Source organism: Diuraphis noxia, unplaced genomic scaffold (assembly GCF_037042655.1).
Source record: "Diuraphis noxia isolate RWA-SAM2 unplaced genomic scaffold, SU_Dnox_SAM2 contig0004, whole genome shotgun sequence".
Classification (NCBI taxonomy): domain Eukaryota; kingdom Metazoa; phylum Arthropoda; class Insecta; order Hemiptera; family Aphididae; genus Diuraphis; species Diuraphis noxia.
Genome location: NW_028301714.1, coordinates 37,591,064 through 37,606,096, shown reverse-complemented (window position 1 = coordinate 37,606,096; position 15,033 = coordinate 37,591,064). Strand labels below are relative to the sequence as shown.

The following is a 15,033-nucleotide window of genomic DNA, read 5'->3' as shown; positions in this document are numbered from 1 at the left end:
AGTATGTGAATACAATTTTCTACAAAAATCATGCCCTGTGTGTACTAGGGAATAACACGTTATAAATTATGCAAGTCTTACTATATTTGAAGAAAAAAGTCGTATCATTTTAAGTCAAAAATATTAATGAGATTGTCATTTTATAACAATAATATATATAAAAAAAAAAAAAAAAAAAAAAAAAAAACAGATATTATAAATATCGACAAGAACTCTCTCACTCATAATCGGTGTAAACATCTAAGTACAAAAAGGAAAGTTAATAGTAAAATATAATATTTAAATATATATAAATATATATAAATTGTTAAAAAAAAAAAAAAAAACGTGAACAATAGTATAATAATAATAACGTACAAATATTAATTACTATAGGTATACATTTATAATACCCAACATCACGGTAATAATAAGTAGAACATTGGATTATTATACATACAAACATATAATTAATATTATCAGCATATATATAAATATGTATACATAATAATATATATTTATCGTATTTAATTAATATAAACTATGTACACATGTACACACATTTGACAAACCGTTCTGTAATGAATGAAATATTAAATTATTTTATATTATTTTGTTCGTGTATATTATATAATTATATTATAGTAGGTACCTGTACATTGTTCACAATATTTAAACGATTACAATAATAAGAGATATGAAAAAAAAAAAATATGTATAACATAAATTTCGACTACCGCTTCCTGTTCTGCGTGGTGGTGTGCATCGTATCTCCACTGGCACTTGATTCATACTGATGCTCTGGAGCAGACTCGTTTTCTGGGATGCCATATGTGGGTGGATTGGCGGCCGGGTCGTACCCAAGCGTGCTCAACATTGGCGCGATATTTGCCATGTCGTTTACCACGTCATCGGGTATTTGACCAACCCATTTGGTCAACGCTTCTTGGTACAGCGGCCTGACCACTTGGTCCGATGAACGTTCCACCCTGTAACAAACACAAGCGTTATAGACATCACGTATACTGCAGATTATATTAAAATAGTTTATATAGTATCAAGAAAAATATTTTTTTCACTTATAAGCAACACTTATCAAGTACAGTGAAGGTAGACTTAAGGTTGACTATTCGTTCAAACGTAAAAAAATTGAAAAAATATAACTTATTAATATCGATAAAATTCAATTTATAGTTTTAGATTTTGGGCGTGGCGACGAATATATTGATTTCACAATGATAATATGTGTTTTTTTTATAATTGTTCTTTTTTTGTGTCAGGAGATACTTCTTTTTCTAGTATAAAAATTGATTTGATTTTTAAATGTTAATATTATTATCTTATACTATATTGGATCTAGTTGGTACTTTTAGAAGGTCGAAATTGAAAGAAAAATTGATAAGAGGATAGAAGCCTGTAAATATTTTAATTAGATTATATATATATATATAAAAAAGGAAGAAGCTATTGAGATCGAGAACCTTAGAGTTCATTACTGTCACAGACAAAGAGGCTGTAAAGTGAGTTAACTATATATTTCGTGAGGATTTTACGACCTCCCGTGTAGATACACAATAAAACTATCTTAGATAATACAATAACCATAAGTATTATTGACGTTTGACGGTGGTCGCTTAGTGCTATATAGAGGGGGCAGTGGTATTTGATGAATTCACGAGAAATTAAAATATATTTAAAAGTTTTATGGAAATTAGTGAAGATTATAATTTTCAATATCGGTTTTACAGCTTATAAGATATAATATGGAAACTACACATTATCATTTATGCGAGCAATAGATTTTATTTATAAGAAAAATATTATAAGTTAGAGCTTTTAATATTAAAATGTAATTTTGGTAAAAACTGTGCAGTTATAATTATATATTTTCAAAACTATTAAAAATAAAATATTTTTTTCTCTTTCTTCATTCCCTGAATACTAAATGAAATAAATTTATTTTTGTGTTAAAATACTATCATATCCCTTACAGCGATGGTTTAAATGCTGATGAGTAAATCACCTGCACAACTGTTACATGCGGTACGTAATTGCTGATACGTCGGTTGAAAAATGCGATATATTTTGATAGAAGAATAAAAATATAGGAAATATCTTTTACCGCATTCACTTATTATAATATATGATGTCCGACGTCCATGGTAAAAATACAGTTCTATGGAAAGCTTTTATAAAGCCTGTTTTTTTTTTTTTATCTCAAGGAAAATCAATATACCACCATTTTTGGAAATGTTTGTTAAGATGAGGTTTTTTGTAAGTGTTATAACAGCGCGTTCGTTATGGACAATGGGCATTGTGGGATATCTTTGACTTACGGTTTTTAAATTGTTGAGTTGAATATGTCATTTTGGCTTCAATAATACTAGGCAAATTGAATTTGGTAAATTATTAATTCTCTATTATACACAATACACATAAATTGTTTAATCATTAACAAATTAACAATTATTATCTGTAATAAAGAATTGAAATAAATTTAAATCGTATAGAATTTTGTTTCATAATATTTTTTACTGCTTTTTGGAATGATGACTTTTTTGTTTGTTTTTTAATTTCATATTATTTTGATGCAGACAATACTTTTTTAAATAACTATTGTATTACGAATACAGTTAATAAGCCTGAAAGGAAGAATTTAATAGTACGCCTATTTACTTAAAAATTATAAATACGCACTTATGACTTTATACAATAGATATTATAACATAAACATGTAAGAAGTTGGATGAAAAATATATACACTATGCGAATAAACTGATGAGCGACAGATAGCCGATAAAATTAAAAATCAAATTACATTATGACATTATACAAAAACTATAAATTTTGAATTACTGAAATACGTAAGATATAAATTAACATTAAAATTTAAAATTAAATATTTAAATAAATTCTAATACATAATGTTTGACATTTTCTACCTATCAGGTGGATTTTGTTAATACTTTTAAATTTTGGGAGAAATATTGAAACTCAGCTAAATATTGATGATTTACTATAATACTTATTTCAATATTAAATGTAATTAATATTTAGTTGTTAAAATATTCAAACAGATATATGTATTAAAATAAGGAGATCAGCGAGAAAAAAATCACCGCAATGAAAGAAAAAATACAAAGTTAAATTAACTCGTTGAAATCTCGACAGAAAATCGCCTTAGAACCCAGATAAGATAACAAACCATCCTACAATTTATTAAACGGGCGTCGGGACACAGTGAGTATAAACTTACATAGAAAGAGCGATCCCTCCAGGCTTGTTGATCATTTCATTGTGGTGGAGTACTGTCTCGTTCCACGGGATATCCAAGAAGTTGAGAATCTCAGTCAACGTGGCCCGAGGTCTCAACACCAATTGCTCATAGTACACCATCAGGCAGTACCCAGACCCGACTTTATTGCAGTTTTTGTACATGACACTAATGGCGTCGTCCCATTTTTCCAGACATTGTCTATAGCTGTTCAAGTCGAAACCGGTGATTGTCACCTATATAAAACGTGAAAAAGCGTCGTATTTTACAATCCCATAATAATAATAACAAGAATAAAAATGTCGAGAGAATAAAAAAAGATTATAACAATAAACACCGCCAATTATGCAACTGTATGGTATAATACTGTAGGTAATAGTTATTACATATTTATCACGATGACACTGTAGCTTTGGAAAGGTTTGTCTTAGTGTTTAACATATTATATTGCAATATTCTACAAGAATTAAAAACGATTGAAAAACACTTAAATGTTGTTCACATGTTTTACTTGCAGCAAAACATAATCTAAATGTATTTTATTTAAAGGTAAGTATAATAACCGTAATTGTATAAGTATAACCTACATAGTTAAGGGTTATTTAAATTATTTATTTTGTAGAAAAACAAAAATGTATTGACACATATTCGACAGATATAGGTAAAATTTTAGTTCCATTATCTGTGACCTTACAAGAGCTGATTTTAATTTATACAATATTACAATGTTTTCATCAAAACAATACCATAAATTTATGCAGATTTAACTATATACGTATGCGTGACGGTTCAACTAAAATCGTTTACCGATCAAAATATTAATCATCTTATTTTGTAACTGTTGACGTTTTGGCTCTAATGATCCTGCCCACAGTAGCGTATAATAATATTTTTGAAAACACCATCACGACGCATCAAAAATAAGGAAAACTTAAACTATATACACAGTATAATGTAATAAGTACACAAAATTGCATAGTACTCAATATATCCGTTATATATGTATATATATATAAAACTTAACACACCCCATGGGCCAAAAACAACTGACGAGAAAATACTTTTTTAGACAAAACGAAAATAAACTAATATGAATTATGAAAGAGTTTTTAGCTGAATAAAATTATAACATCGTAAACGTATTAAATATTGTATAAGGCAGTCTCGTAAATAAACTTTTAAATTATTTGATTTATTCATAAAGTTTAATTATTAAAGTTTATCAAGTTTTAAAATTATTCTGGTACCTAATAAGGCCATTAATGTTCGTATTTTATCTTAAAGATAGTAGCATTCATTCACATTTAGAGTTAGTTTTCGTATAATATGTCGTACAGCAGCGTAGACTTTTAATTAATATTTTCATAAAAAAAAAAAAGAGGTTTGAAGGAAATCAGCTTTTTACTCAACATATAATATCATTTATTTATAACGTTAATCGAAGATGATTTGTTTTTCATATCGTTTATCTACGTATAAAGGAAAACTATACCTACATATTTATGTTATAAGAACATTTCTCATTTGTATTTTAGATGATAAAAATTGTTATCACAACTATTAATTATTATCCTATCCACATAAAATATTTATTAGATATAGAATAGATATAGGTAATATTATTTTATTCAAATTGAATGCAATAAATACTGAGCCACTCTAAGAAAACTAGTGTAGTGGCCCATTACATAGATAGATTTAGAATTTAATTGTATTATTATGCACTAATATTGTTCGAGTTAAATAATCATGATCATAACTTGAAAAAAATGTATAATTAAACAAGTGAAGATACAAAAATCGTAGAATAAATAGAAAAGCGTACATAGATTTTTATTTAATTCTCGCATGTTTAACTATTTAAGTTATAGGTAATATTTTTTTGAAATACTATAAAAACGAAAATATTTTCGCAACTCAGCAGTTGGGATCAAATCGGTATAATTCAGATATGCGTTCATCATTTAACATTTTAAATCGATGAAATTCAATGGTCTTGTTTAGTTATGTCTTATGTTTATATACATATAACACATAAAATATGATATTACGACGTTATGATAATTTACATAATACGCTATAATATTATATGGTTTATTGATACACTATTTATTATTAGATTACGGGTACATGATATCCTACCATGATAACATAAAACTTCAGCACTAGTTGTTATAAAATATGAAAGGCATCTATATCGCTTACTTTACAAGGACATTTATAAAGATAATATTTAATGAATAAATAATAAAAATTAATGTATTCTCGTAATTAACTGAGAACAATAATTCATCTAGCCCTATTGACAGCATTCTATGCATTTCAGGTGAACCCCCACTACAAATCAGAAGAAATAAAAATATACTAAAATTTGTTACTAAAAGACTTAGTTTCCCCAACCAAACAATATACAAATTATTCAAGTCACCTACTCAAATCTACACACTCAAAGAACCAGCTACAATTGTGGAAACTTACACACGTATATGCAAAAAATCCAACTTCCATCTCAACATCGAAGTGTCATCTCCGTTTCTAACAACTCCATTCTGGCTATATTCCACTCAAGTTCACACTCAATTATCAAATTTCAACAATAACTCCAACCCTCATTCCATTATTACCTCAAATTTCAATGATATCATAAACTCAGATTTCCATGACTTCAGCCTTATCTACACAGATGCATTAAAAAAAAAAACAGGCACAGGCTGCGCATTCATTTCTGGATCCGTAAAAAAACTATACAAATTACCTACTGAAGCCAGTATCTTCACAGCAGAAATAATTGCCATCAAAGAAGCAACTATCTAAGTTGAATCCATCCACATTAAAAAAGCTCTTATCATAAGCGACTCTCTCAGTGCCTTAACTTCCTTACTATCTTCTAATCCATCCAATGAAATCTCTCAACAAATAATCAACATTATAGCTAACTCAAAAAATACTATGGAGTTCATGTGGGTCCAGTCACATACTGGTATCAAAGGCAACGAAGAAGTCGACCTATTAGCGAACCAAGCTATATCTTCCACTGAATCAACCGTTATTAGTTCGCTATCATATAAAGACCTATCAAGAATAATCAACCTAATCTCAAACAAACAGTGACAATCACAATGGGACCGCACCTCCGATAACAAAAAAAAAAAAATAAAAAAAAAACCATACAGAAATGGCGATCCCCCATAAACACAGCCCGTAAAGCAGATATCGTCACAACTAGAGCTAGAATTGACCACACACATCTCACCCATTCTTTCCTTTTCAACTATGAAGAACATCCAACCTGCCATCAATGTGACCTACCACTGACAATTGAACATCTCACACTCAGCTGTGCCAAGTACAACAATGAACGAAGCATCTTAAACTACCCCTCCAACATCGAAGAAGCACTCGGGGAAACCAACACCGATGCTATCTTCAACTTTTTTAATGCCATCAAAGTATCCAACCTATTATAAAAAATCTGCAAATACTACTGTTTTATTTATTTATTTATCATTACTATTTTATCTATTTATTTTGTTTAATTACTATGCTACTATGTACATAAGACTGTATCAATATTTCTAAGCTTTTAATCTAACATTGTAAACCTTTTCAGGCTAATAACCTCCGATGTCGAAGCCTTATTCTTAATAAAAAAATAATTCATCTATTATAGTGAATGAATAGATGGAAATATAAAATATAATAAAATATATGAACGTACCTAATACAATCACTGACCAATATTTTTAAATAAAAATATATAAGTTAACACAATTCAATCTTTTTTTATATTTTAAAGCTAAGCAATGAAAATCGTAAAATATTTATTAATATGATATCTATAAGCACAATTAATTTGTATATCATGGTAAGTATTCAAAAATGTTATATATACTCATTACTCACTTTACGCGATATTATCGAATGGACAGTTGCTCGGCCGTCGCGAACCATGAATATGTACTTGGCGTTAGGAAACAACACCTTCAGATAGTCCATGGACTTCAATGCCAGAGGATCTTTGTTGCACAGTCGGGGTGCCGGTACCCCGTGTCGGGCTATAACTTCGAGTATGAAAGAAGCAACCGCGGAGTTGATGACTTCTTCAGAAACTCCGGCTTCCTTCAGCCGAAGTGACTCTTTGGACGACTTGTACCAATGATTGCGCATTTGTAGGATTCTTGGCACCACTCGAGTTTCCTGGCCACACCTGCAAGCGCATGGTCAGAGTCAATGTGTGCGTCGTAATATTTTAATACTTTAATTAAGTATATATACCAACATTATATTCATTAATATACCGATTAAAAGTTAATATACAGATTATAATAAACGACATTTTTTCGTCTGATTGGACAGTATTCTGTAAATTCAAAAATAATGTTTTTATGTGTTTTTTCACAGAATATTAACGAAATAATAAGTGCATTAAGCCGGAAATCCCTTTCTATGGTGATATACCTATTTAATACATTGTATTATATCATATTAAAATGTATAATATGAAAAAATCGCGGTATCCGATCACTTGTTACCAAATATTTGTATTCTATCTAGTTAGAAATTATGAATAACTAAAGTTAATGTGTATTTGAAATACAAAAATCGATATCATGATTTATCGATTTCTACAGCAACATGACATGATTAGCTGGCAAAATGCGTAAGTATAGGCACTAGGCACTTATAATTTGTGTATGAAGTTAGCATTTTATGTATATGCATACCAAGTTTATTGTATTCTGTAATAAATTAAAATACCATGTTAAAATATATTATGGTTTTTTATCTAGAAAATAAATTTATTATATTTAATAGCTTATTTTATCAATATTTATCTAATTTCGTGATTTGTATTGTAAGATCGTTTGTATTGTCGAAGGTATACAAATTATTGCTATACATATAAATACGTAATTATACAATAATTAACTACATAACAAACTACATGTACAAAACATAATACATAATTATTTGTGATGTTTATATTAATATATCAACCGTAGTTATATTTACCGGACGTCCGGATGAGCGTCCAACATGGCTCTCATAAGCGTAGTACCGGATCTGGGAACGCCACCGATGAATATTAGTGGCATGTTTCGATCATAAGAGTAGATCTTCATGTTTTCGTCGGTAACAAATTTCTGAAAGAAAAAAATACAATAAGTTCTGTAATGTTATTTCAAAGGCACACAAAAAAATTGCTTTACAATTACAATATTTTCTGAAATTATTTTTAATTACCATATAGATATAAACTTAACTCTACAAAGGGCCATTAATTCTATTATTATTACTAAATACAATTTAGCAGTGGGTATATGAACAGTTGATAACGACCGAAGGGGCGTTGTTCGAATTAGGGGATCTACCCGTTTATTGCATCGGTGCATTATATTTATAATATATTATAAACCATAATGCAACATGGTTGTAAATTGTAATATTTATAAAATGTGTAGGTCATCTAAAGTTTTCTGTAAAGACAGATTTAAGAAGTACTGTCCGATACTAAAAAACGTCGCTATGTTATGTTACGTATACAATATGAACATTAAAAAAAAGGAATATCAATGAAATAGGGACGTAAATGCTATCCCGATTGTTTGGAATATTAATAAACTTTTGTTATTTTACAAAAGAATGATTCTGAAAGAAAAAAAATCGGAGATAATAGAACAATAATACAACGACCAATTATACCGGAACATCGAAAGCAGACGAAAAATATACATTTTTGTTGTTTACCTAATATTGTTCATTTGAATGTATAGTTAATAATTGTTTCATTGCATGAATTTGTATTCATTTCCGAAACAAAAATTGAATGTACGGAAGTGGATAGAATATAAATATATATACGAATTAGGTACGTGGTAGTAGAAGTTCAAACTATATTATTCGTTGTTATTTTTAAATAGCCAACAATAAAATAGTTAATTCTTATGATTGGTGGTCAAACATAACATAATCCAGTGTTACACCAAAAACAAAATAATATAGGTACCTATTATTGAAATAAACTTTTTCCAAAAATGTATACTGAATATAGAGAACGCTGTTGTTGAACATTCAATTGATATTTCGATGTATCTTTTGCTATTCTCAATAATACGGAGCAGGAAATGTGGAACTCGAAAAACGTATAACTTATTCAGACCGTAGCTTACAATTAAAATTATGAGGGATTCGATTTTCTAAAACTATACAGTTGCTGACATTTCTTCAATTAAATTTTTTTTCGATGGTTATCGGTAAATTTTGTTCACACTTAGAGAATTAAATTAGAAGTTGAAAAGTATTCTCTTTAAGCTTTAAAGTCTGAATAGTAAGATCTTAAATCGATTTTCTATCACTAAAAGATGCTTGTGATAATTTTTCTACTCGATAAAAGTCCACAATAAACTATACATTAAATATAAAAATATAAAAAAAAAACTACTATTATAAAACCACAATACTTTGCTCGTTAGACATTTCATTCAGACTATTAAATAATGTCAAACCTTAATTGATATAACTTGAACACATGTAAAACAATCGTCGTGTATCGGAATAACACGCGATGTTTAAACTTGTAACAGTCGTATGATTATAAATTATATTAGTATAAAACTGTGCACACAATGCTGTAGGAAAAAAAACCGGAAATCCGAATATATACGTCTTACGAAATATTACTCGAGTACACGGCACATAAATTCCGTAAGCTTTACAATATTTTTTATAAAGAAGAATCTTTCGAATTGATTTATTATAAGCAAAACGAATTAAGTGATTAATCGGTTTCGGCTTCAAATGTTAATCGGACATGTATCCTTTTTCTCTGCGTCTAAATCATTTCCTAAAAAATGCAGCACGCTATAGGTACTAAATATTTCCAAGCAGCCACGTTATTAATTTATTATACCAAGAATGTTTATTGTATCGTCTCGTTCTGTTTTTCATTTATGGTAAGTATAAGGATAAAAATAACCGTTCTGATAGAAAAAATATTATAATTTAAAAATATTTTTTAACACAGTCTGTAGCTGAATCTATGATACATATAGAATATTTTTTAATGTTCATGAACCACAAAGATAACGTTTACATATATATATATATATATATATATATATATATATATATATATATAGATACGTGTTATAATATATAGACATCATAAAATATGTCGTGATACAGTTTGACAGTTATCGACGAATCCGATTGTTTATAGTTCAATTTGATTTACATGAAATTATCATAAAATAAAAAATATATTATGACTTTCGTAAAAGATTTTTTTTTTTATTTAATTAGATAGGTGTATGTAGTTTAACAAATTTATCTGTAGGTAGTATAGGGTTTATAAATACATATACTTATTACATTTATTACACCGAGATCATAGATTATTTCATTGCCCTTGCGGCTATAATAATATTTTATTATATTTAATTCGGATGCATTTAAATAAGTTAAAACATATATGGATTATAATATTAATAAACTTAACACGAAACTAAACGCTTTTCTTATCGTATTTTATCTTTACATGGCAATTTTTAAGCCCGGCGGCTTGCTCATGGCACACAATAAGTCAAAATGTATAAAATCTGCCATTTGATTACCGGGTAATAATAATATATTATTATCATGGCATAAAACTCAAAAGTAACTGCATAGAACGGCGCTATTGAGAGACATTTTAGTGATAAATAATATTAAAATTATTATATAGAAAATATAGTAAGTAAGTATATAGGTAATGTATCTTATAAACAAATTTATGACTACATATGTAAAGTAAAAAACAATTTTATGAGTTATATTATTTGGGTAATAAAAATTCTGAGGACGTTATGATATTATCTATTAATTGTATGTTTAAAAATATGAAGAACTTGGACGTGCAGTAAAGACAGGCCTTCCGAATCTTTGCATAGAAATTATTATAATTTATAACTAAATGATAACATTATAATATATACATATATATATGTAGATAAAAATAATAATAATTATGAATAAAACAAAAGTTTACAATGATTGTGCTAATATAGAGCGTGAAGCTAATTATAGATAATTGGCCATTTTAGGAAATAAAAATTGTCTTCAATAAGTCTGCATATATTATGTAGTATAAATTTAATACACTAGTTCATATATGGAGGAGAAAAAACAATTTGTGATCGTTAAAATGTTCAATACCTCTTTAAGTAATGATTTTAAACACCACATATAATAATATGATAAATAATGTATGTAGAGGGATCCACGATAGGATCTAATGTTTCAAAACGGAAAGACTGATAATATAATATATTATGTATGGGACATTACCCTTGCGGCCACGCGAACTACTTAAACGCGGTGAAATTCTCGTCGGGTCTCTGTATAAGACATATAGGTACGTAAATTAAATATGAAAAAATAGATTGAGAAAAAATGATTTAAAAAAAATAAAGCAGTGTCAGATCATTAACACTTCGTTTTTATTATTCCGCCGTCGTTTCCACTGTTCCTGTATATATCATAAACAACTTAAAATATTAATCGATTTTATTCTTAGTTAAAAAAAAAAAACAAACAATCAAAATAGTTAAATATTATATCAACGACAAACGACTCTGCTGTAGACGACTTTTTTCTATCTCGGAAAACCATAATAACCTCAATTCGTCCCTTAAAAAAAAAAAAAATTGCATACACAGTTCATAAGTTCTATTATTATATCAAACCCCGATGTAATACTTGGCGCGTCTCACTCCTATACATTAACCCATTTCACCCAGCACATCCACCATACACCGGAACTTTAATAACGAGGTTATTACGAGCAGGAATCCTAAAGTTCACTCATTCATAATTTTACGCTCAAAATAATTTTGAAATTGAAAAAAAAATTAATATTGTAGAAATCATAATGGAAAATTATATATTATTATCAACACGGTGGCACATTATAAGTATGCGATATACTCACGTCTTTCGGTATCATGAACATGGTTTGGGGATCGGGTTCGGGACACGTGCGCAACTTGTACGCCAGCAACAGTAACGTGCCGACGAAAAGCCCGTACACCAACAGTTTTCTTCGGCCACGACTCATTCTGCCCACATGGTTTACCACCTGCGAAAAGAAAAAAAAATTGTGAATATAAATGTGTGCAAAAATAAAAAAATAAAAACTGACGTCGCAACACACAATACGATATAATAGTATAATATTCAATTTTTTCCATGCCACTAATCTATTCAATATATTATAAACTATTATTGTCAAAACCATGTAAAAATACGTTTAAGCTATCAAACACTAATTGTACAATGCGAAACTTTTACAATGACCTCTCCTGTCGAAGCCTATTTACTCTTACTAAAAAAAAAAAAATATAGTGTAATACTGATGTAGTACGATATAAATTATATAATGTACTTTTTCATTGGTACTAATATTATAAATAATTATTATTATGAAGGTATAATATAATATACCTATTATAAGTATTGCTGTTATTATTATACATGAAAAATTGCTTTTTTATTTATAATGTGAATTATCGCTGGACGACGCGACCGGAACCATACGGTAACGATGAATATGAAGGTTTTTTTTACTTGTTTAATTTTTCAGGAAAATATCACTATAAAATTGTAGTCGTTGACGATCCCGGGTATATTATTATGTTATTAAATATAATTATTATAAAACATAATTATAATATTTAGGTAATAGCATCATGCTGTACTCAATGGTGACAGTATTATTATTATTATTATTATCGTAGGAGAGTGGTTTTATTAATCGATACACCATCTCTCGATTTTTCCGAAATTAATTTCCTCCTAAAAGAAACGAAGAAACGGCGGAGATCAGTGGTCACGGCCAGCGACTACGATATAACAGTGTTATTATTGTTTAATTGAAGATGCAGACTAACCGGTCGAACGACGGTGTATTGTTTCGCTGCTGTGTACACAATAAATTCGATGTTTTATCTCCAGACACAAAGTCTAGTTAGATTGATGTAGGTATATTGCGGCAAGTAATTTTATAATGTGTTATTAATTATTAGAATGCGAAATGGTTGATTAGAAATATTTGTGTACTATTTTTCATAAACAATAATAAATATATACCTAATGACTCAGCTGTTTATTTAAATAATATAATATATTATGTTCCTATACATCTAACATTATGATTAATTATGTATCATTACCATATTGTATACTCGTATATATTTTTTTGAATCTAATAAACAAATATTGTTGGTTAGAAACATTAACATTAACATTTTGTCATTTGCATACGATTTATAAGTACGTAAAAACAAAAAATATACAAAAGTATTTTTTTGAGATAAATACATTTATATTATAAGCACAAAAACAATTTTAAATAAATTTAACGTTTTCCAAAAAATTATAAATATAATACGTAAATTATAAATAATATATTATTATGATCAAATTCAAAACGCATCCCGCGGAGCCACATCAAATTACACGCGTTTACTTTGTAGATTGAAGGCACCAATCTATGGACATTGTATTGTTTTCGTACTAGGATTTGTATTTTTCATCTGAAGATATTTAAATTAGTGTAGATATTCTAGTTTATTATCAAATGTAACCATATTATACAACTATAAGGTGTATATACGATGTAAAACTACTTAAATTATTCAATGTGTTTTGTATATTGTATAATCGACATAAATTCCGTTTACTTGTACCAGAATTTAACTTCGAAGTTTAATTTTAAATGTTTGTAGTATTAACATAAAATTAAATACCATACAATGTATTATAATAGAATGATTTAAATGCGACAATACAAGAATTCTAAAAGAAAACACGATCAATATTTAAAGAAATATTACAATAACAATATTTCACTTTACTGCAAAAAAGAGTAAAATTTTGGTTGAATTGCGAAAACCATTACCACACTCACACATAACCGCACTCGAATAAAATTATTAGAATATATTATACTAAGACGTGTAGTGTGGATATAAATATTTTTATATCGATGAAGTGAAACTGTTGGATTATGGTTACAAGGAATTATTAAACGTTTCTAAATATTTTTAAGAGTTGAAAAAACTCTTATTTAATTTATTAAATCTATCATGAATGTTTAACAATTACACATTTTTAAGTTTTGATAATCGCATCAGTTATGAGTATAAGACATAATATAACTTTATAACCTGTTGATTTAGTCTTGTTATGAATCTATATACCCTTCTTGTTCTAATCAGTTTAATATAATTTAAGTTACAAGTTACATGCTAATTCACGTGTATATGAAATTTTTTAAGTATCTATTGTAGGTATAAGTTATTAGTTTTTATCGAAAAGGAAGACCCACTCATATGTGCTAGTTGTGGCACACTCCTATCAATCAAACATATTATATTCGAATACCGTTTCTTTGAAACGGACAAACGTGAAGCTGGGATATCAAATATTATGTCGGAAGCCCTCTATTCAGATAATATAAGTCACACGGGAACCAATCTTATCAACGATTTATAATCTGTAAATATATAAATACTGTATCTTAAGAAATTGTTAACACTAAAACTCTTTGAATACCGATAATGACCAAAGACGCCGAGGCTTATTTATTTAAATATAAAGAAACAATTATTATTAATTATTATGATATGCATCATAGATAGTTGATTGTATTTTTTATTCAAAAACAAATAAATAATTAAAGGTTAGAAAAAAATTAATAGCACCAATACATATTATATAGGTTGTCACGGTATCGAATTATA

The 15,033-nt window shown here is 28.1% G+C and overlaps 1 protein-coding gene across 5 annotated transcripts in view; it reads right to left on the bottom strand.

Moving 5' to 3' along the window:
• Positions 1-204: 204 nt before the first annotated feature.
• Positions 205-15,033, bottom strand: part of Tpst (tyrosylprotein sulfotransferase) — a 102,313-nt gene continuing 87,484 nt past the window's right edge. For 3 of the 5 annotated variants that reach the window (XM_015516134.2, XM_015516136.2, XM_089226563.1), the window contains exons 2-6: positions 12,222-12,368; positions 8,267-8,397; positions 7,157-7,460; positions 3,236-3,489; positions 206-968 (exon numbers count right to left, since the gene is read on the bottom strand). In XM_015516134.2, coding sequence (XP_015371620.1) covers positions 713-968; positions 3,236-3,489; positions 7,157-7,460; positions 8,267-8,397; positions 12,222-12,368 — 1,092 coding nt within the window. In that variant the 3' untranslated portion in view covers positions 206-712. Of the gene's footprint in view, positions 969-3,235; positions 3,490-7,156; positions 7,461-8,266; positions 8,398-12,221; positions 12,369-15,033 lie in introns of all 5 variants that reach the window. The other 2 variants (XM_089226561.1, XM_015516135.2) reach the window with 2 other exon arrangements.